Source organism: Manis pentadactyla, chromosome 12 (assembly GCF_030020395.1).
Source record: "Manis pentadactyla isolate mManPen7 chromosome 12, mManPen7.hap1, whole genome shotgun sequence".
NCBI classification, from domain to species: domain Eukaryota; kingdom Metazoa; phylum Chordata; class Mammalia; order Pholidota; family Manidae; genus Manis; species Manis pentadactyla.
In genome coordinates, this window is record NC_080030.1 from 80,731,473 (window position 1) to 80,754,174 (window position 22,702).

General features: G+C 38.1%; 1 protein-coding gene across 2 annotated transcripts in view; it reads right to left on the reverse strand.

Annotated features, from left to right (window-relative positions):
• Nucleotides 1-864: 864 nt before the first annotated feature.
• ME1 (malic enzyme 1) overlaps nucleotides 865-22,702 on the reverse strand; it is a 235,895-nt gene continuing 214,057 nt past the window's right edge. For both annotated transcript variants that reach the window (XM_057489334.1, XM_057489335.1), the window contains exons 10-14: nucleotides 20,476-20,581; nucleotides 18,954-19,096; nucleotides 16,053-16,226; nucleotides 6,208-6,306; nucleotides 865-2,509 (exon numbers count right to left, since the gene is read on the reverse strand). In XM_057489334.1, coding sequence (XP_057345317.1) covers nucleotides 2,339-2,509; nucleotides 6,208-6,306; nucleotides 16,053-16,226; nucleotides 18,954-19,096; nucleotides 20,476-20,581 — 693 coding nt within the window. In that variant the 3' untranslated portion in view covers nucleotides 865-2,338. The remainder of the gene's footprint in view (nucleotides 2,510-6,207; nucleotides 6,307-16,052; nucleotides 16,227-18,953; nucleotides 19,097-20,475; nucleotides 20,582-22,702) is intronic.

Here is a 22,702-nt window from a genome sequence, read left to right on the forward strand (position 1 = left end):
GTGGCCTGGCTCAGGCAGCTACTCCAAAGTGGTGGAGTCGCGTTGGAGGGGGAGCGGCCTGGAGGCTATTTATCTCCGTAAGGGGCCTCCCTGCTCCCTGCAGCCCAGGGGTTAGGGTGCCCAGAGATCCCCGGATTCCCTAACTCTGGATTAAGTGTCCTACCCTGCCCCTTTAAGACTTCCAAAAAGCACCCGCCAAAACAAAACAACGACCACACACACACAAAAAAATTATTTTTTAATTAAAAAAAAAAAAGTGGCCGCTTGTTTTTCTTTATTCTCCGGCGCCAGCCTCAGGCATCTGCTCACCGGTCTTGCTGCCCTGTTTCCCTAGTATTGGGGGCCCTATCCCTTTAAGACTTCCAAAAAGCGCTCGCCAAAACAAAAGAGAAAAAAAAAAATTGGTCTCTCGCTTTTCTTATGTCCTCTGGCGCCCGGCCTCTGGTGCCCACTCACTGTTCTTGCTGCCCTGTTTTCCTAGTATCCAGGGCCCTCTGCTCATGCACTGTGTCTGCACTCTGGCCCGGATGGCTGGGGCTGGGTGTTCGGCAGTCCTGGGCTCCGTCTCCCTCCCGCTCTGCCTATTCTTCTCCCGCCGGGAGCTGGGGGTATGGGCGCTCGGTTCCCTCCGGGCCGGGGCTTGTATCTTACCCCCTTCATGAGGCGCTGGGTTCTCTCAGGTGCGGATGTGGTCTGGATATTGTCCTCTGTCCTCTGGTCTTTATTCTAGGAAGGGTTGTCTTTGTTATATTTTCATAGATATATGTGGCTTTGGGAGGAGATTTCTGCTGCTCTACTCACGCCGCCATCTTGGCTCCGCCCCCCAAGCACTATCATTTTTAAATGTGACATTTTAAGAAAGATATTTTATAATTTTATGCTTTTATTTTAACTTTTTCTATGCTTTAATAAATATTTTGCATAGGTAAATACATTTAGTTAGAGCACAGATAACATGGAAAGAGACCAGAAACAGGCATTCTGGATCTTTTCAGGAAAACTATATTGAGGAAACACTTCTCTAAATGTTACCTTCAAATACCACCCCTTCTACTCACATTTATGACAATTTGTGTAACCTTCAACTTTCAACAAAATCATAGTTATCTTGAACATCTTCTTACACTCTTTAAAAGCATTACTTCATAAACAGAAAATTCTCCAAATAATTCTACAATAAATAGCAAATGTTATTGCACCTTAGCTTAAACATTTCAAATTGTTTCCACTGGTTCAATTATTAATTTATAAAAGTAAAACTTGAAATTAATATTAATTTGTGGGCCGTAACTACTGAAGGTAATTAGAATTTTTTAGTATCAGACATAGGGTAATTTCTAATATTGGAGAAGTAGTTACAAAACTTTCTCCAAACTCTGAGGAAAGTGAGTTTATTGTAACACGGTGAGCTCATGATTCTCTAAGCTAATCAAGGGGACATTTGGGCAGATCACTCAAGTGGGAACCCAGCTTGACTGGAAACCACACTCTTGCTCCAGATTCTGGAGATCTTTGTCTTAAGGCGTCTGCTCCACAGGCAGCCCTATCTCGAGGAGCTTCCCTACTTTGCCCCAGCTCTGCCCACTGCTCAGGCTTTGCTGAGCGGAAAGGACCGACCTGAGCAACGGGACCACAGCCCACACTGGCCTGGCAGCACTGGCGCGGAACTGAGGGACAAGGCGTTCAGTCAGGGGAAAGAAAGGAGCTTTTAGAAGGAAGGGATTTCTGACCGAGGATCATGGTGATAAGAAAACATAACAATGGTGAAAGAATATTAAAACCTAAGGCTACACAAGGCATTATAAGCAGCAATTAACTTTCGTAGAAATGTTAGAATTCAGTTGCACAAAAAGAACAAATACAATCTAGGATTGGAATAAAAATACCTGAGAAATTTTTTCTCTAGGCAACAAAATGTTGTGTCTATTTTTACTAAACGTTCATCTATGCCTACATACATTTCTACCTTTACTTAGAAAAAAGATTTTTAATAAAATGGCCAACAAAAGAATCAAGGGTTTTTACTGACCATATCAATTTATTACTAATTTTGGTCTTCCCATTAGTTTCTCAGTAATAGACGCAATAGTTTTTAAAGAGAACTTGGGCAAAGTAATTAAGATAGAAACCATAAATAACCAGAAAATAAATGAAGCAAAATTGTTTAGTATGTTATTTACCCTAAAGTATATTAATATTCTTCCATCAATTTTTAGATTGTTAAAGTAAAATCATCTTAATCCAGCCTACTATGAATCATTATAAAAGATTCCAATCTTTAAAAATTATGAAAGACTTCAAGATCTTGTTAATGGAGTTAGAAATGTCAGCTATTATGCTATTGGTCAAGCTTGGTCTGTATTTTCTGGGCCTCCTCAGGCCATGAATAACAATCAGGTAGAATCTGGTCATAATCAGTGCTATAGACCTGAGAGCGGACAAACGCTTCCTTGTCTGGGGGTTCAGGATAAACTGTGGCTGTCATTTCTTGGTAAGCATCTTTCACAATCTAGAAATAAGAAAAGAATATTAATTGTTTTAGTGAATAGAGCTGATGGTGAGCAAATACCAGAAGATTTTGTTTCAAAAATTAATTTATAATTCATATCTTGTCTGTTTCCAAAAAACAAATTAAGTTGTATTATAACAAAAGCCCACAAAGAGGATAGAAAATGAAAATGCAGTTATAAAGCATATTGCAAGAGGAAAAAATAATACCAGTGACAAAGGAAAGTGTGAATAGCAGAGATTTATTCAAGTATGATCATACCAGGATTTCTCAGGCAATCCAGTGGTAAAAGTCTTGACGTGACCCGACTGATAATTAACTTGAACTGAACACCTTAATACTCCTGCTAAGTTTGAACTTAGATACCCTGCAGTTTCAAACACTACTCATTCTGACCGCAACATCCTACAGAACCTCTACCCCAGGGTCTCCGGCCCTGCTGGCCCCACCAGCGGGGCCCCCGGCCCACGAGAGCGCCCACGGCGGCACCACGGGATCTTGCCCCGATGTCCGTGGGTCACACGCACCGTTCTAGACCCCCGTCTGGGGGGACCTCAGGGGCAGGCTCTCTCATGACTGTTTCCTGTGACGTCATTCTTTCCCCAACATTACTCGGGCCCATGTGGTTGCACATAAAAATGCTTTTATCATTTTTTTTGACTTTCTCTCTTAGTCCCCACAAGGCACTTTCAAACACTCCCCCTGTCAAGTCGCCATTTGATTTTCATCACTCTGAGAAAATTTCCACTAATCAAAGAAAACAATCTCAATCTCCCTTCTCATCAATTCAAACTACCTCCTCTATATCTTTATTGTCTCTTGCCCTACTTTCTTTGAGAAAAATGTCAAAACTAATCATTCCATATATGCTCTTTAAATTCACTTCAGTTTAGACAGGCGATTACTGAGAAGCTGTTTGTATAATAGACTTATTTGGGTAAGTATGATTCTGAAGAGTATTAGAATGATTCAGCATCTCTTCTTAATGTACAACCATAAATCTATGAAAATTTATAAGACTGTGTCATATTATGGAAAAATGTTTATTAAAAAGGCAAGAAACAAAAACATGTTTACACCATGATTATAATGATGTTAGAAAACAAACAAAGGCTGGATGTAAGCACAGTAAGAAGATAACGATTATGTTAGAAAACAGAAATATCAGACATTGTCCTCTTTTCTGTTTACCAAAATACCTAATGAAGTGGTGTATTATTGCTTTTTAATGGCTTTTTTGAGGTGTAATTCACTAACCACAAAATTCAATCATTTTAATTATCCAATTATGTTATTTTATAAATTATGGAGCTACGTAACTGTTACCCCATACAGTTTCAATTTTGATCACCCCAAAGAGATCCCTTGTACTTGTTTGCAATGACTACATTACTTTCGTTTCTTCCCTGACACAGACCGTATGGAAGTCCATCCTCCCCCTACTCCCAGGACACACTACAGCAATGATCCCTCAGTGAAGTCTTCACTCTCTCTTTCTTGTCAATGCCAAATTCTCTGGAAGAGTGGCTCATATTTTGATACTTTCCTAATTCTCCCTAGACTTCTGAACTTCTTTTAATATTGAAATTGCTTCTGTAAAAGTTTCTGATGACTTCCTAATAGCTAAATAAAAGTCTTCATCTGTTTAGCTCTGCTGGTCACAACTCCCACCCCCATCCTGAAATGGCATCTTCTCTAATTTCTGACTTGCTGCTTCGCTCTGACTCTCTACTTAAAATCCCGACCACTTCTCTTCCTCACTGGCTTCTTTCTTCTAGACAGAATACAAGCTCCTCTCTGTACTTCATTTTCTTTCCTTTCTACAACTGCTCTCTTGGTAACATCCACCAGTCCTAGAATCTCACCCATAACAGATGTACATAAGTCCCACAGCTATATGTCTGGCCTCTCTTTAAATCTACTTGTCAGACTCATGCAGGTGAACGTGCCCCTGAGACCCCAAACTTGCAGCCTACTCACATCATCTTCCTCCCTGAAGGTGATTCTTTGTCCTGGTTTCCCAGTGCTGTCCACGCACCCACCAGTCTTTCATCATTCTGGATTTAACAGCTGAGTCCTTCTTACTATTCTCTTACTCTCTCCTCTAATCATATGCTCCTTTTCATTTAAATCTTCAAAACAAACTTAAAATGATAATGTACTTATACAGTGTTATAATTCAAACTAGTTTAAAACTAGTAGAGTCAAATTAGTAGAAAATATGAGAACAGTCTTTCACAAATCAATAACCAAGCAAATAAAGTTCTGGGGAAGGATTACTTAGTTTTTAAAGCATCTACCTTCCATCAACAGGATAAATAATGATATAGGAATCCTGAATTATGTTGTTTTAATAAACTTGATAACAGCTTTGATTTTCAACCAGAAGCAACTCTGCCTGAGGGGACACAGGCGATATCTGGGGACACTGCTGTCTATCACAATAGTGCAGAAGCATATAGTGGGGCAGAGGTCAGGATGTGCTAAGCATTCTACCATGTTCCAGAAAACCCCCACAATCGGTATCCATCCAAAATGTACACAGTGCTGAGGTGTAATTCACTAACCACAGAATTTTTCCTGTCATAACCCTGAGTTATATTGCAGGTGGGATTTTAATTGTACAGAGATTCTGGATTATCTGAATCACCTAACCTCAGTGTTTGCTATCTCCAAACCATTCCCTCTCTCTAAGTGTTCTTAACACTTATTATGTTAAGTCTTCTTAAGCCCTAATTTAAACATGTAACTTCCACTAACGACCGACCTATGTCACCCAAAATTCATACGTACTAACCCCCGGGACCACAAGGGTGTCACTGTATTGGGAGATTGGGACTTCAAAGAGGCAATCAAGTTAAAATGCGGCCATTACATTGCCATAACCCAAGCTACTAGAGTCCTTATAAGAAGGGCAAATTTGGACATACAAAGTGACGGCAGGGATGTCCAGGCACAGAGAAGAGGCCATGTGAGGACACAGGCGGAAGGTGGTCCTACAAGCCGGAGAGAGGCCTCCAAGGACGCTGAACCTTCAGCCCCCTAATCGTAGATTTCTAGCCTTCAGAACTGTGAGGAAAAAAAATTCTGTTGTGTAACCCATCCAGTCTGTGGTATTTTGTTATGACAACCTTAGTAAACTAGTGCAACCATATTGCAAGAAAGTCCATTCTCATCTTAGCTATAGAAATGTCCTGCCTTTAGGTTCTTGGCTCCTTTCTTCAGTAATTCATCTGCTACCCCAACATCTCTGAGTTCTCTGCCCTCGTTGTTTTGCCTTCTGCCCAGTGTTATCGACTGTGGTCTTTAAGATGCCATACATCATGAAGACGTGGATTAGGCAGACGGCTCAAGGTCTAAATGTCTACAATATCGGCAATATTTTGGAGACTATCACAAGTGTAATATGGAAAATAACTTAAAAAAGATGAAGCAGGGGACTAGCTGAAAGGAAATCCTAATAAATTATTTAAATTATGGGAGAGAAAAAATTATGACAGGAAAATTAATGATTCAGCCCAATTTTTCTATTCCAAAGGAACGGTTCCCAAGCTATGCTGAGGCACTGTGCCTCATTTCTCTGACTTCTGACAAAGTATGTTGATTCAAGTACAACTCTCAAGTAATTTTTAGTACCTAAAAATGCATATTTAGCAATAGAAGGAAGACTAATGACGCTTGAACAAGAGTGGGTTTACCTTTTCTGCGATCTTCAGAGAAACATCTCTAATGGTGTTCAAAGGTGGGTAGAGCCGGCCCTCTTCCAAGTGCTTATCTGACACTTGCTGAGCTATAACCTTTAAAAAAAGAAACAAAAATGTTTATACTTCACACCGGACAACGCGGTGGTTGTGTGGTACCTGGGTGAATGGCCGCGTGTACGGCCGTGTACAGAAGCAGGCCGCATTAATACGACCCCCTAATTCCTACTCCCCCTTTATCACTGCGCCCACGGGGGCTCGGTGACTCTGGACGTCACGCCACTACTGGAAAGCCTCCTAAGGAGTGGGATCTGTGATTCCTTGTGACCCAGGTCCTTTTCTACTGTACATGAAACCTGGAAGCTTTTCCACTTGATACACTACGGGGACAGAAAAGAAAGGCAGGCAGAGGAGGACAGCAGGAGTGAAGGAAAAGGATCCTGAAAGCAGGGAGGGCAGGTATCTACGTCTGACCACGCCATGACTCCCACCCACACATTCTCGCCGAGGAGGCAGAGCAGGGGGCAGGGAGAGCTATTTCAGAGTCATATAGCAGGTGGGATTTTAATTTAACAGAGATTCTGGATTATCTAAATCACCTAACAAGTCTCAGTGTTTGCTGTCTCCAAACCATTCCCTCTCTCTAAATAAAACAGTGCATACTTAGATATTTGCTAAAAGGGTAGATTTTATGTTAAGTGTTCTTATCACACACACACAAACAATAATAATAAAGAGGGTGGAAAAAAACTTTTGGAGGTGATGTTTACGTCTATGGCATAGATTATGGCAATGGTTTCACAATGTATACTTATCTCCAAACTCACCAAAAAATTTTTTTTTGGTATCATTAATCTACAGTTACATGAAGAACATTATGTTTACTAGGCTCCCCCCTTCACCAAGTCCCCCACACATACCCCTTCACAGTCACTGTTCATCAGCCTAGTAAGATGCTGTAAAATCACTACTTCTCTTCTCTGTGTTGTACAGCCCTCCCTGTGCCCCACACACAATACACATGCTGATCGTAAGGCCCCCTTTCTTTTTCTCCGCCCTTATCCCTCCCTTCCCACCCATCCTTCCCAGTCCCCTTCCCTTTGGTAACTATTAGTCCATTCTTGGGTTTTGTGATTCTGCTGCTGTTTTGTTCCTTCAGTTTTCCTTTGTTCTTATACTCCACATATGAGTGAAATCATTTGGTATTTGTCTTTCTCCGCCTGGCTTATTTCACTGAGCATAATACCCTCTAGCTCCATCCATGTTGTTGCAAAAGGTAAGATCTGTTTTTTTCTTATGGCTGAGTAATATTCCATTGTGTATATGTACCACATCTTCTTTATCCATTCATCTACTGATGGACATTTAGGTTGCTTCCATCTCTTGGCTATTGTAAATAGTGCAGCGATGAACATAGGGGTGCATCTGTCTTTTTCAAACTGGAGTGCTGCACTCTTAGGGTAAATTCCTAGAAGTGAAATTCCTGGGTCAAATGGTACTTCTATTTTGAGCATTTTGAGGAACCTCCATACTGCTTTCCACAATGGTTGAACTAATTTACATTCCCACCAGCAGTGTAGGAGGGTTCCCCTTTCTCCACAACCGCACCAACATTTGTTGTTGATTGTCTTTTCGATGATGGCGATACTTACTGGTGTGAGGTGATATCTCATTTGGTTTTAATTTGAATTTCTCTGATGACAAGTGATGTGGAGCATCTTTTCATGTGTCTGTTGGCCATCTGAATTTCTTCTTTAGAGAACTATCTTTTCAGCTCCTCTGCCCATTTTTTAATTGGATTATTTGCTTTTTGTTTGTTGAGGTGTGTGAGCTCTTTATATATTTTGTATGTCAACCCTTTATCGGATCTGTCATTTATGAATATATTCTCTGATACTGTAGGATACCTTTTTGTTCTATTGATGGTGTCCTTTGCTGAACAGAAGCTTTTCAGCTTGATATAGTCCCACTTGTTCATTTTTGCTTTCGTTTCCCTTGCACAGGGAGATATGTTCATGAAGAAGTCACTCATATTTATGTCCATGAGATTTTTCCCTGTTTTTTTCTAAGAGTTGTATGGTTTCATGACTTACATTCAGGTCTTTGATCCATTTTGAATTTACTTTCGTGTATGGGGTTAGACAGTAATCCAGTTTCATTCTCTTACATGTAGCTGTCCAGTTTTGCCAGCACCATCTGTTGAAGAGACTGTCATTTCCCCATTGTAGGTCCATGGCTCCTTGGGTTAATGTTTGGAGTCTCTATGCTGTTCCACTGGTCTGTGGCTCTGTTCTTGTGCCAATACCAAATTGTCTTGATTACTGTGGCTTTGTAGTAGAGCTTGAAGTTGGGGAGTGAGATCCCCCCCCCACTTTATTCTTCCTTCTCAGGATTGCTTTGGCTATTTGGGGGTCTTTGGTGTTTCCATATGAATTTTTGAAATATTTGTTCCAGTTCATTGAAGGATGCTGTTGGTAATTTGATAGGGATTGCATCGAATCTGTATATTGCTTTGGGCAGGATGGCCATTTTGATGATATTAATTCTTCCTTCCCAGGAGCATGGGATGAGTTTCCATTTGTTAGTGACCTCTTTAATTTCTCTTAAGGGTGTTTTGTAGTTTTCAGGGTATAGGTCTTTCACTTCCTTTGTTAGGTTTATTCCTAAGTATTTTATTCTTTTTGATGCTATTGTGAATGGAATTGTTTTCCTGTGTTCTCTGTTAGTTCATTGTTGGTGTATAGGAAAGCCACAGATTTCTGTGTGTTAATTTTGTATCCTGCAACTTTGCTGAATTCCGATATTAGTTCTAGTAGTTTTGGAGTGGAGTCTTTAGGGTTTTTTATGTACAGTATCATGTCATCTGCAAATAGTGACAGTTTGACTCCTTCTTTACCAATCTGGATACCTTGTATTTCTTTGTTTTGTCTAATTGCCATGGCTAGGACCTCCAGTACTATGTTGAATAACAGTGGGGAGCGTGGGCATCCCTGTCTTGTTCCCGATCTCAGAGGATAAGCTTTGAGCCTCTCGCTCTTGTTGGCTGTGGGTTTGTCATATACGGCCTTTATTATGTTGAGGTACTTGCCCTCTATGCCCATTTTGTTGATAGTTTTTATCATGAATGGATTCTGTATTTTGTCAAATGGTTTTTCAGTGTCTGCAGAAATGATCATGTGGTTTTTGTCTTTCTTTTTGTTGATGTGGTGGATGATGTTGATGGATTTTCGAATGTTCTACCGTTCTTGCATCCCTGAGATGAATCCCACTTGATCATGGTGTATGATCTTCTTGATGTAATTTTGAATTTGGTTTGCTAATATTTTGTTGTGTATTTTTGCATGTATTTCATCAGGCATATTGGTCTCTAATTTTATTTTTTGGTGGGGTGTGTGCCTGGTTTTGGTATTAGAGTGATGTTGGCTTCATAGAATGAGTTTGGGAGTATCCCCTCCTCTTCTATTTTTTGGAAGACGTTAAGGAGAATGGGTATTATGTCTTCTCTGTATGTCTGATAAAATTCCAAAATAAATCCATCTGGCCCGGGGGTTTTGTTCTTGGGGAGTTTTTTGATTACCGCTTCAATTTCATTTCTGGTAATTGGTCTGTTTAGATTTTCTGTTTCTTTCTGGGTCAGTCTTGGAAGGTTGTATTTTTCTAGGAAGTTGTCTGTTTCTCCTAGGTTTTCCAGCTTGTTAGCATATAGGTTTTCATAGTATTCTCTAATAATTCTTTGTATTTCTGTGGGGTCTGTTGTGATTTTTCCTTTCTCATTTCTAATTCTGTTGATGTGTGTTGACTCTCTTTTTCTCTTAATATGTCTGGCTAGAGGCTTATCTATTTTGTTTATTTTCTCAAAGAACCAGCTCTTGGTTTCATTGATTTTTTCTATTGTTTTATTCTTCTCAATTTTATTTATTTCTTCTCTGATCTTTATTATGTCCCTCCATCTGCTGACCTTAGGCCTCATTTGTTCTTCTTTTTCCAATTTCAATAATTGTGACATTAGACTATTCATTTGGGATTGTTCTCCCTTCTTTAAATATGCCTGGATTGCTATATACTTTCCTCTTAAGACTGCTTTCGCTGTGTCCCACAGAAGTTGGGACTTTGTGTTTTTGTTGTCATTTGTTTCCATATATTGCTTGATCTCCATTTTAATTTGGTCATTGATCCATTGACTATTTAGGAGCATGTTGTTAAGCCTCCATGTGTTTGTGGACTTTTTTGCTTTCTTTGTACAGTTTATTTCAAGTTTTATACCTTTGTGGTCTGAAAAGTTGGTTGGTAGGATTTCAATCTTTTGGAATTTACTGAGGCTCTTTTTGTGGCCTAGTATGTAGTCTATTCTGGAGAATATTCCATGTGCACTTGAGAAGAATGTGTATCCTATTGCTTTTGGATGTAGAGTTCTATAGATGGCTATTAGGTCCACCTGTTCTAGTGTGTTGTTCAGTGCCTCTGTGCCAAACTCATCAAATTTTGTAATTAAATATGTATAGTTTTTTGTACATCAATCATACCTCAACAGTTTCTAAAAAGTGAAACATATTGACATCATATGCCTCCTGATGTAGTGCACCAAGAAGAAAACAGTCATTAGGTATTCAGTCCACCTCACAAAACCATTTGAGTTAAATCATGAGGAAACAATTAGATAAACCCAAATTGAGAAACATTGTAAAAACAACTGGCCTGTGCTCTCCAAAATGTCAATACCATAAAACAAACAGAAAGGTTGAAATGTTCTTGCAGGATAAGGGATTAGTCTAGAGGCAATAAAGGTCTTCTGTATGGATAATTTGAATTTGGACTCTATATTAGATAATATTATAATATCAATGTTAAAGTACCTGAATTGATCACATACAATAATGTCCTGAAATATCCAGGGGTAAAGAGACATACTATTTATAAATTTCTTTCAAATGGTCCAACAATAACAACTATGAACTAAATTACTTACTGAACTTCCTAGGACTTAGCAGCCTTGATGCTCCCTTCCAGCTCCAAGACCTTGAGTAAGTCTCAGTGGGCTGAGTGTAAATCAGTGCCCAGCTGGGTCTGTTATTTCATAGAGCTGAGTATGGAGAGGAAGCAGAAGACCTTGCTCACATGAAACACTTTGATGCTCATTTATGTTTCTGTGTCTTTTAGTATCTTTCAGATTTTTTAATCATGAAGTTATTTCTGAAGTACTGTTTCATTGCAACCAGCAAATATGAAAGACACTGAGCCAGCCCAACACCAAAAGAGATTTAAAAAGTGGTTCCTGCCCTTGATGAAGTTAGAATTCAGTGAGCACAGGGCCCAGGGAGAAAAAGAGAAGAGCAAAAGAGAAGGCGGCCTGGCTAACTGTGATTGCTATGAAATGCAGAGGAACAGTGGAGGGAGGGAACTTGAATGTGGAGTCGAAGGAAAGGTAGGAGTCAGGCAAACAGGAAAGGAGTGGACATCCCAGAAAGAAGACATTCAGACCAGATGCAGAAATGTATGAGGCAGGGGTGTGAGTGAGGGAGAGGGAGATGAAATTACTAGCGTTAACTGCCATTTGATTAATATGCATTACATATTATACACAATATTATATAATTACATAAATGATCACCTTGTATCATAAAGAATTTTATAATAAACACATCATTTAACTTATTTCTTGCCTTGTAACAAGCTGTAAAGTAAAACTGTTCCTTTGCCCCTCAATTGGTGACCAGGGCCCCCAACTTTGGGACAAAGAGACCTTAAGTGTGCCACACTCTAATGAATCCATCGGACAGGCAGGACGTGCCATCCCCCTCAGAACCTAAGAGGTGGGGGAGCTGGGTGGGGAGCAGGGAGGGTGGCCAGAGCCGCGATTTGGCCTCAGGGACAGTACAGTGGCTTTTCTGCCCACTTCTTCTTGGATGCCACTTCTTGAAAGCTGGAGGTACCTTCAAGAAGGAGCCACTGGCATCCTGCTCCCCACGTAGGCCGAGCAGTTGCAGATGTGTTTCTGTAAGTAGACGAGAGAACGGTAGGGGAGAACCAGACATGACGGTAGTTGCGAATAGGGCACGAATGCATGAGTCCCAAGGCCATGTGACCACCGCAGAGGTGGCCTCACAGGCTGGGGAGACCGCGGGACAGGGGGAAGCTGAGCTGAGCCAGGCCACAGCAGGCCCCAGTGGGTCCTCAGACTCTTGTGTATGTGCCCATGACAGAGCCAGATTTGGGATCCTACAACAGATGGTTTGATGACCTAAAATAGTGCAGAATTAATAAAAGAGATGTTTTCCCTTTTCCATATCCTTCCTTCCTATTTCTAACACATTTGAGGAAGTAGGTATTGATAAGAAGGGGAAGAGTTTTTCCAGAGCCTCACCAAACTCCTTCCCCTAAACCAAGGTGCTGGTGTCGGAGGAAGAATAGAAGAGAAAGTGGCTCTTCTCTACCTGCTACTTGCAGACCTCCCACCCTGCAGGGAGAGGAGAGGGCATTTGAACTGGATGAAAATTTTGGACTGGACAGATGTTTACTTACTGTTCACCAATGTATCCCTAGCACCTAGAAGAGTGCCTAATACATAGTAGGTACTTAGTAAATATTTGCCCAAAGAACAAGTGAATTGAAAGTGAACTGAAAGTTACTGAGATGCCACTTCAAGAAAAGAAAGGGAGATTTGATAGATAATTATTTACAACACTGACTGGGGAAAAATAAAACCATTTATGCTAATTTCCCATTGAAGTTAGGCTGTTACCTGGGGGGTAAGGAAAGAGTACACGGGAGTCTTGATCTCGCTCTCACCTGCTGGCTCATTCATTCAAAAACGACTTGACGCTTTTGACAGAACACTGGCATTGCTCTCTCCAGCTACACTGAGGCTGTTTTCAAGCCATCTCTTTTGTCTCACCTGACAATGTTACAACAGGAGTGAATGTCCAGATGCTGTTGTTTATGGAGATCATCTCTACTATCCTCTTGACAGATAACAGAAGGGACGAGGCAAGTCAGAGGAAGAGGACACAGAGTGGTTGACCCAGGAGGAGGGTGGAGGGAGAGGAGGCCAGGGGTAAGGGATCTGCTCCCAGGATACTGCACAGACTGTGCAGGGCCAGGAGGGCTGATCTCAGTAGAGGCCCAGAAGATGGTCCGGAGTGCTAGGAAAGCCAAACATCCCTTTGTGATATAAAAATGTCCAGAAAGTCTTTGGGATTGATACTAATCCATGAGATTTCCAGTTAAATGAAAGATCCAACTATTATTTTTGCAAAAAACTAAGTTACTCAATTTGAGGTAGCCAAACAAAAAATTCACTTATATCTCCTACATGTTACTTTTCTTAACTAAAAAACAGAATCTAAACAAGGACTCTCTTCTTTTATGAAGCCCTCTAACAACAAATGTCTGTGGTATTGTATTTATTCTTCTCACTAAGACATATGACTAGTTCCGTTTAGTTCAAGTCACTAAGTATTTACTAAGGTCTGGTGTATGCTTTAGCAGTGTGCTAGGTGCCAGTTATGTTTTGAAAGAAGTATATGGAAGACTGTCTTTAGAGAAGATAATTTACAATTTAATTATATGGCAACATGTAACTGTTTTAAACACTGAAGCTCTCAAGAGCACAACTAGGAATAAAATTAAAAGTCAAAGTGTTTGATAAAGATACTCATGGCTAAGAAGAAAGATCGAGATGAGCCACAACAGTCACAAAAGGATGCGAGGATGTGGTGGGACTTAGGCTGCCCTGCAGGATAAGCTTGGACAGGCAGGAACAGTTCCCAGAGTATTCCAGGAGGGTAACAGACAGATCCGCGTATGCAGTGTGTTAGAAGGACGAGGGAGGATGAAAAGAATGTCAGGCTTTTAGGCTCTGGTGCCCTCCTAGAACGGGGGTGTCACTGATGGTGATGTGAACGCTGAGGGCAAGGCCGAATGAGAAGTGGGGCTTCACACATTTTGCATTTAAGAAGTAGCAGGGCATTCCTGTGGGAAAATCAATCAGGTAACTGGAGAAATGGTAAGAGATGAGAACAGATATACACGGATCTGGCCACTTTTAGAATGAAGAGAGAAGAGAGAGAGAGAGAGAAAGAGAGAGAGAGAAAGGGAGGGAGGGAGGGAGAGAGAGAGAGAGAGAGAGAGAGAGAGAGAGAGAGAGAGAGAGAGAGAGAGAGAGAGAGAGAGAGAGAAGGAAAAATGCTCTCTCCAAGAAAGAATGCTAGGAAAAAAGCTCTTAGTTTAAAGGGTTATGAAAAGAAGACAAAGAAAACAGTGAGGTGGTATGAGACTCAGGAGTGTCGTGCTGAAGCTTAAGAGGAAAACCAGTGGAAAGGCCAAAAAATTAGCCAAAAAGAACAATAGCTGTGATAAGGATACCACCACAGACATCACCACATTTTACTTTTTTCCTCCAAAGTTTTTTGGTAGTGATTATTAATTTTCCTGGATAGTAAATGGAAAGATTTTTCATGAAATTTTTCACTAGAGGGTGCTAGAGTTGTTTAGTAAAGCAAATACAGGCTACCATGAGTAAAAGATGATTTTTTTCCTTCTAATGTATCTGTTATAAAGGATAATGATTACATTTTGTTAATGTAAGAGAGTAACTTTAAAAAGCTAAAGTAGTTAGACATCTACTTATGCTTAAAAAGATCTTTGAGTTAAACACAATCTGAAACTAAAAGCTGTCCTGCTTTTAATGCCATAAAGAGAAAAAAAGAACAGAACATTAGTCTCCAGACACCTGTTGTCACAGAATGACCCAGGTGCTAAACACTAGGATTACACTCCTTAAGATCGCATCAGTAACATCAGAATCTTTGTCTATGTTCTTAGAGTTCCTTTGTATAGAATAGAATGAATAGTGTGTTTTATGATATGAAAACACTTCAATACTAACCAACTTTTATTTGGTTCAGTTCAGTTATAATGTTGTACAATGGTTTAATTTTAGAAGAAATTCATTCAAATTTCTCACTCATGAATTGCATCATGTTCAAACATGGTATTAACCAGATAAACATTCTAATTTTCACGAGCCATGATCTTACCAATATACATGCCTAATCGCTGTATCATCCCCCTGAGGCTTGGGGGAAGTAGGGACTGATGGGAACCGGAAGTTCCTGTGCCATGAGTAATAAAGTCCTTTGTCTCTGACTTAAGAGTTTTGGGTCTTTTGCCAGCATCTATATGAAGCTGTGGCAGGTTAACTTATTAGCTTGTAAGTAGGGTAAAATTTCAGATCCTTCAGTGTTCTTAACAATAGTTCAGTGGGTCTGCTCTGTGATGTCCTGAGAGTCTTTCCTAAAAGCGCATTCTAGAGCCCACTTCTGCCCTTTGATGGCTTTATAAACACCTAATTCTCTGTTTTAATTTTCTTTCTGCTTTAAAGCACTACAGCTGTTTCTGTTTTCTGCCCTGAACCCTGAATGGTAAAACACTTCTTTGCTATACCAAACCAGACTTTCATGTTAAAACTTCAGAATTTCATTATTTAGGAAGGTTCTCAAAGGAGAAATACTTACCACTTCATCATGATTTGGAAACAGTATTTTTATTTTTAATTGACCAACTACTGTCACAGAATTTTTAACAGGAAGTGTGAAGATAAAAAATAGTTCCTTTTAAAAGATCAGAACACAATTTTTCTACTGGCTAATGAAGAAAAATCTTATACTAGTGACTTAGTATGAACCTTCTATCCACCCCTTATTCTCCACTTGGAAAGATTTTCTCTTTGCACTTTACACTTTCTAGGGAGTGAGCTGGGATGCTAAGATAAATAAAACATTTATCTTACACTGGGCTTGCTTGGTATATTATAGCCTTGGTGAACTTAGAGTATTTTACAATACCTCAGCCGTTGTGAGAAAAATCTTATCTGTGATACGTCTCAATCCACATGCCACAACACCAAGAGCAACTCCAGGAAACACATAGGAATTGTTTCCTTGGCCAGGAAAGAGGGTCTGTCCATTTGGAAGAGAAACTGGATCGAAAGGACTGCCACTGGCGAAAACTGCACGCCCCTACAACATAAGACACACAGCTAACTTTAAAAAGAGCAGGATATTTTAAAACAAATGCATCATATTCCATAGTTAAAGTATTGAGTGTTTAGGAAGAAATCTAACTTTTCATTAACTCCCTGATAAGTCTGGACAAGCTTTTATGATGTTGGAAATAAATTCTGGAGTGGGTGATTTTTACTGTTCTCTTACTCTTTACTTCAAGGAGTAGAGAAGTATACAAAGTACAGGACACCCAATACCACTATTGTATTCTCTGCAGTGGTCCAAGCAATGGACCTATTAACTATTTATATATATAGACTTTCATTTATAGACTTCTGAAGATAAAAAATAATTGGTTAATGTCAAATAATATTGAAAGAATAATTGGAAAGAATAATATTTTAGGTTAGAGTTTAGGGATCAACACATTTCAATGTAATTACTGTGACAAATTTTACATATTTCTAAATTGTAAAGAATTACATGGAAAACCATATAGCAAACAAACTCATTAGTGCAAATGGGCTTAGCAAATAAGAGGGAGATTAAATTATCAATAATTATGAAAACCTGTCATTTTTTTTCTAATCTTAATACTTTGTCATAATGTTTTTGCAGAGCCTCATTATTACATGTTTGAAGATGGTATTATTAACATTGGGCCTGTCAGACACTGCATTCCATACTGCTAAACAGAAGGGGGGCATCTGCCTGATCTGTGAGGGTGAAGATGGAGGTAGAGTTGTGAGTATTCAGTCTTCTAAGACAGGAATAGCAAACCCTCAAATAAAGCATCACAGCCGGAGAAACCCATCTGAAAATTCTAAAACACCAAATCGCCAAAGCACAGTTTAAATGGCAATAGATGAGATCTAGAGTTCAAATCCATTATATTAATAATATTAACTTAATATTCATTTTTAATGAATGTCATAATAGATCTTTTATAAAGGTAAAGTTGTATAACATGATTCAACCTACTTCAGGATATAAAAAGATGAAAATAGATGAGAAAGAAAACAGAAAATCTCCTCTAAGTGTCGGTAAGACACTGTTATATTCTGCACAAAATTAGGTTGTTTTCAGACACATCTGATAGCTTCAGCTCTCTTGAGCAGACAAAATGTTTTATTACAAGCAACTTTCTAATGTAACTAAATTATTTGATATATATGAAAATATGTTTGTGTGTGTGCATGTATATGCATATACATGTATCTTTGAAAAGTGTATTTGAGAAGAGACCTGAAACATTATCTATATGCTAGTTTATCCCCCTCCCCTCCTTCTCTACCACTCTTCCTGCCTACCATTCCATAATAATCATATTTTAAAGACAAATGGCATTCAATAAATGATAGTTGGCTAAACTTTCCTGTGTATATAGATTACTCATTTTATGGAGAATGAAACCTCTCCATATTATTTTTGGATTATAGTTTTTGCTGATTCAATAATCTTTTGTATTTTGTACTTTTAAACTTTCCTAATGACCTTTCTTCTGTGCCTGCAGCAAGAGACTTATCCAGCAACAGGCAGACCTTTGCTTGGTCTGTGATCCTTTGGGTTGAACTAGTGTTTAAAATTTTAGCTTCAAAATGACTTTCAATTTTATATATAACAGAACATTAGGCAAGATCATAAAAAAGAGTTTAGGCCATTTATATCAGACACATTCAAATTTTAAAACACAACCATATAACTCTGACTGATTTTGTTTGTGACTATTACTGGTGAGTCTATAAGGAGGCCTATTGAGACACTAAAACAAAATGGGCCTACTAAGTGCTTAATACTTAACATTACTTAAACATTATGGGCCTACTATGTGCAATGCATCATGCTAAAATTTTGTTATTGTTCAGAGAGGTTTTTTTCCCTTTAAGGATTTAAGGCCTACTGAAGAATGTGAGGCAAATCCCCAACCCAGAAATCACATAAAAATTAAAATTGTTGAGGACATTGATGCTACTCCAATGGAGTAGCTCCTTGCCAAAATTTCATTAATTCTAATTTTGAGCATTTAAGCTTATATTAAAGAAGTGGAGCTATCAAGTTCTGATTTGTGCAGTGATGTAACTTTGCATTGAGTTAACCTTTTCTAGTTCATTTTAGATTTATTTCCCAAATAAAAGTTAGACATATATGACTCAATCTCTATTTTTTTGTAATGAAATTTTCAAATATTTGAAGGGAAAAAAAGCTGTTGTCAACATAAAGTCAAATATGTATTAATAGAAACATAATATAAAATAAGTTACTTTTTGGAAACAGTAAAATATTGGTTTTTGAGGACTATCCCAACCTGGATGGCTGTCAAAATAGCTGCCCATATGCTTCACCCACAGCATCAAAATCCAACCACAGGATTTAGCAAAGCAAAAATAAGACTGTGGTTTTATACTGTATGCTTCAATGTTTTGGAATAGCTAGTTAAAAGCTACTTTAATAAGCATCTAAAATGAGTTTTTTCCTGTTTAACTTTTATGTTTAAATCTTAGATACTTCCAAATCACTTGAGGAACATTTAAAACATTACAAAGTTTGTTTTTGTCTTATTGAAGAAAAGGATTTATACAACACTCTAGAAAAGGAAATAGGTCATATCCCTTCTAACCAGTTCACTCTTCTTTCAATCTTGGTTGTGTAAATTTTAAAGGTTATGTGGTAAGCACCTTAGATATCCTGCACTTCCCTATAAGAATCAAAACTAGATTAAAATAAGTTACACTTTTGCTTTACCTTGGTTAGCTTATAACACTGTTCTGCAGTACATTCTGCTTTGCTAGTTGGATTACTCAAAGCAAAAATAATAGGCCTTTCATTGAAGACAGCCATATCTCTGAGAATTTGTTCTGAGAATGCACCACTGATTGCAGCAACTCCTAGGGAAGAAATGAGAAACTGGTGAATAGGAATATTATTGGTTAATTATCCAAGAATCCCATGCCCCCAAAACAGTGAGACACGTCAGGTCATTTTCTGATAGACTCTCAGCAAAACATAAAATATTTGTATTAAGATAAAGTAACAAAAAGAGATAAGTTATTAATGCCAACAGTCTTTTAGGGTTACAAACCTATAAATACCTATTTAAAATTACAGATAGAACATTTGGCTCATAACACAGTGAGTTACTGACCAATCACTAGGAATTTGATTACTGGCATTTATGTCTGGAAATTAAAATGTGTCCAACATGTATTATCTTTTTTATAAAAAATTCTATGTATATATTTCAATCTCTTGGCTGTGAAACAATTATGTTTTATAAACCAGGGCTAACACTGAAGACAATCACCTAATTCAATTTTAAAACTGAAGTACTACTCCTTGAAAGATTATTAACAGAAGAATAAAGCAATTGGCATAATGGATAAGAAAAAAAAGTTCAATTCCTAATAGAATGTATTTTTTGGAAAACAACAATAAAGGCTTACTGAAGTTTCTGTCTTGGAGTAAGTATTTGTTTTCATTGTGCTAATCATCATTATTCTCAATATTGTCATCTGTTTCACAAGAGTTTCTAGGAATGGAGTATGATATAAAGTAAGGGTTGACATTATATAAACACAAAATAAGGATTAAAGTTTCATTTCTTCCTTTGAGTTTTTTAACCACATTAAATTTACCATATTAAGTATCTTACTGTGCACATGCAATGTGTAAGCTATTGTATTAAGTGCTAGGAGGAATACAAAAATATGTAAAATTCGGTCCCTGTCTTCAAGGAGGGCCTAGTTCAGTGTTCCTCAACAGAGGCACCATTAACAATTTGGGTCAGCTAATTCTTTGTTTCAGGGGTCTTCCCTGTCCACTGCAGGATGCTCAGCAGCATCGCTGCTCTGCCTACTATATGTCAGTAACCCTGATCTCCTGCGACCCCCATCCCAGTTGGGACAAGCAAAAACATCTCCAGACATGGCCAAATATTACCCTGGGGGTAACTGCTCCCATTTGAAAACTGTCTATATGAAACAATCAAGCCTGGGAAAGCACTGACTATGCCACGTATTAACAGGTAGGTAGAGTTAGCAAAGGGGCCACACACTTCAGCTGGGATCAGTAAGGTTAAGACAAGCACTGAAGTAATAAATCTAGGTGTCTCTGGGGTATTGTTGCTTTGGTGAAAATGTAATTTTCTTTGTGAATTCCAAAACTTAAAATTTCAAAAAGCTGAATGATGCCTCAAAAGTAAGTACTAAGAAAACAAATCAGACTAAAGTGGGGTGGAGGTGGGGTTTACAGGAAGGAGGGAGTTTACCTATGAGGGCAGTTGGCTTTATTTCTTGAACAATGGCTTCTAGGTTCTTCATTTCCTCATGCTCATGGGCAAATTCCTCTTTCTCTGGTGTTAAGGCAGCACGTCCCTAAGCAAATAAGAAGAAATGATAAACCTGCCACACATATGGGAGCCAAAGAAATTTCAGAGTATTACACTACTGCCGGTATTTATGCTTAACATTTTTATGTATTATGTGTTACAGCTGTTCTTAAAATCTCTTCTCCAGTTATCAGAGTATTAGTTTACTCAATTTTTAACAAATACTTATGTCTCAGACAGTATTCTAGGCAATGGAGATAAAACAGGGGACAAAACAGTTTTCTCTTATTTAGCTATTATTTAATATTAAAAATCCTAGCTCTACAGATACTTGTGAGAATTGGCATTAACAAAAAGTAATGCAAAATGTCATTTAAATAAAAGACATTGTTCACTAAATATTATTTGGGTTAATATAACAGTGACTCAGAATATAGAGCTGGCTTTACTTTGCAGCACTACCAACTTATGTACCACTGAGTAAGAATGCAACTTGATCCTATATATATCAGTTTGATTTTCTGAATAATAGCTTTATATGGTTTTATTTGAATATTTTGATTGTGAATGAGCCATGACTTATCTAGGAAACCTCTACCAAAGATTTTTAAGATTTTGACTACATAATAAATCTCTGCCTAATGTTATATGGTACTTAATGACTTATAGTTTTCATGTATTTCATTGGATTTCCTCAACAATTTTGAGAAGTCAAGTATAATTACAGCCATTTTACTTGAGGAAACAGAGGCTCTGAGATGTTAAGCAACTTGCCCAAGGCAGGTGCTGGAACTCCATCTTCCCAATAATACAGCACAGCATAGCCCTGGAGAAAAAAACCTTACAGATTGTATGTGGCAGACTGCTCATCATCAGAATTTTCTTGCTTTAAAACGTTATTACTATTTTATTTCTGTTTTTAAAAGTAATACCTGTAAGTGATAGATCCTTTGAAACTTATGAACCTCTTTACATGTGTTTCCTCAACTGTAAAAGAAGGATAATTATTTCTACCTCATCAGGTTTATGGATTACATTAAATAATAAATCTAAAGCACTTAAGACTGTGCCCGGTTTTTAACAGAAGCTCAATATTATACCAATGTGAAGAAAAAAATCTTAATTTCAGCACATAAATTTTGGTACATTTTCTTGTAGTCTGCTGTAAAGTGCTATTTCTGTACTACTATTTTCTATGAGCATGACATTAGAGTGAACTGCTTCCTAAGAACAGAATTCACCATTAGTCATTTGTAATTTCTAAAAGGTTATTTTTCATACCTTTTCTTTCTTGCACATCAAAATATGCTACATCTGAGATATTGTGAAAAATAATCTCATCCCTAACTCAAAAAGATACATATACTCCCATGTTCACTGCATCGTTACTTACAATAGCCAAGACATGGGAGCAACCTGTACCCATCAAGGGATTCATGGATAAAGAAAATGTCTGTGTACACACACACACACACACACACACACACACACCCCATAGAATATGGGTCGTAAGTAAAATGAAATCTTGCCCATTTGCAACAACATGGACAGCAGTCAAGGGTATATGCTAAATGAAATAAGTCAGACAGGGAAAAGACAAATACCATATGATATCACTTATATGTGGAATCTAAAGAAAGAACCCTCCCCTCAAAAAAAACAATTCATAGAGAACAGATTGATGGTTACAAGAGGCAGCAGGAGCAGGGGTGGGTAAAATAGGTAAGTGGGTCACAAGGTACAAACTTCCAGTTACAAAATAAGTAAGTACTGGAGATGCAATGTACATCTTGGTGACTATAGTTAATAATACTGTATAGCATTTTTGAAAGTTGCTAAAAGAGTATATCTTAAAAGTTTTCATCTCATACAAATGGAAAAAAACATTTGTAACTACTTGTGGTGATAGAGTTACTGTGGTGATTATTTCACAATATATACAAATATCAAATCATTCTGATGTATACCTGAAACTAATATAATATGACCATCATATCTCAATAAAAGTAACTTATTTAATTCACTTGGAAGCTTACTATTTCATACTTATGGAGAGAACATTCAAGTCTCTAGTAATATTAAATGGAATATTGCTAGTCTATATTCTTATTTATTATGTTTATTAAAGAAAAGGTTAGTTAAAAGAATCAGAATAGAAACCAGTTTC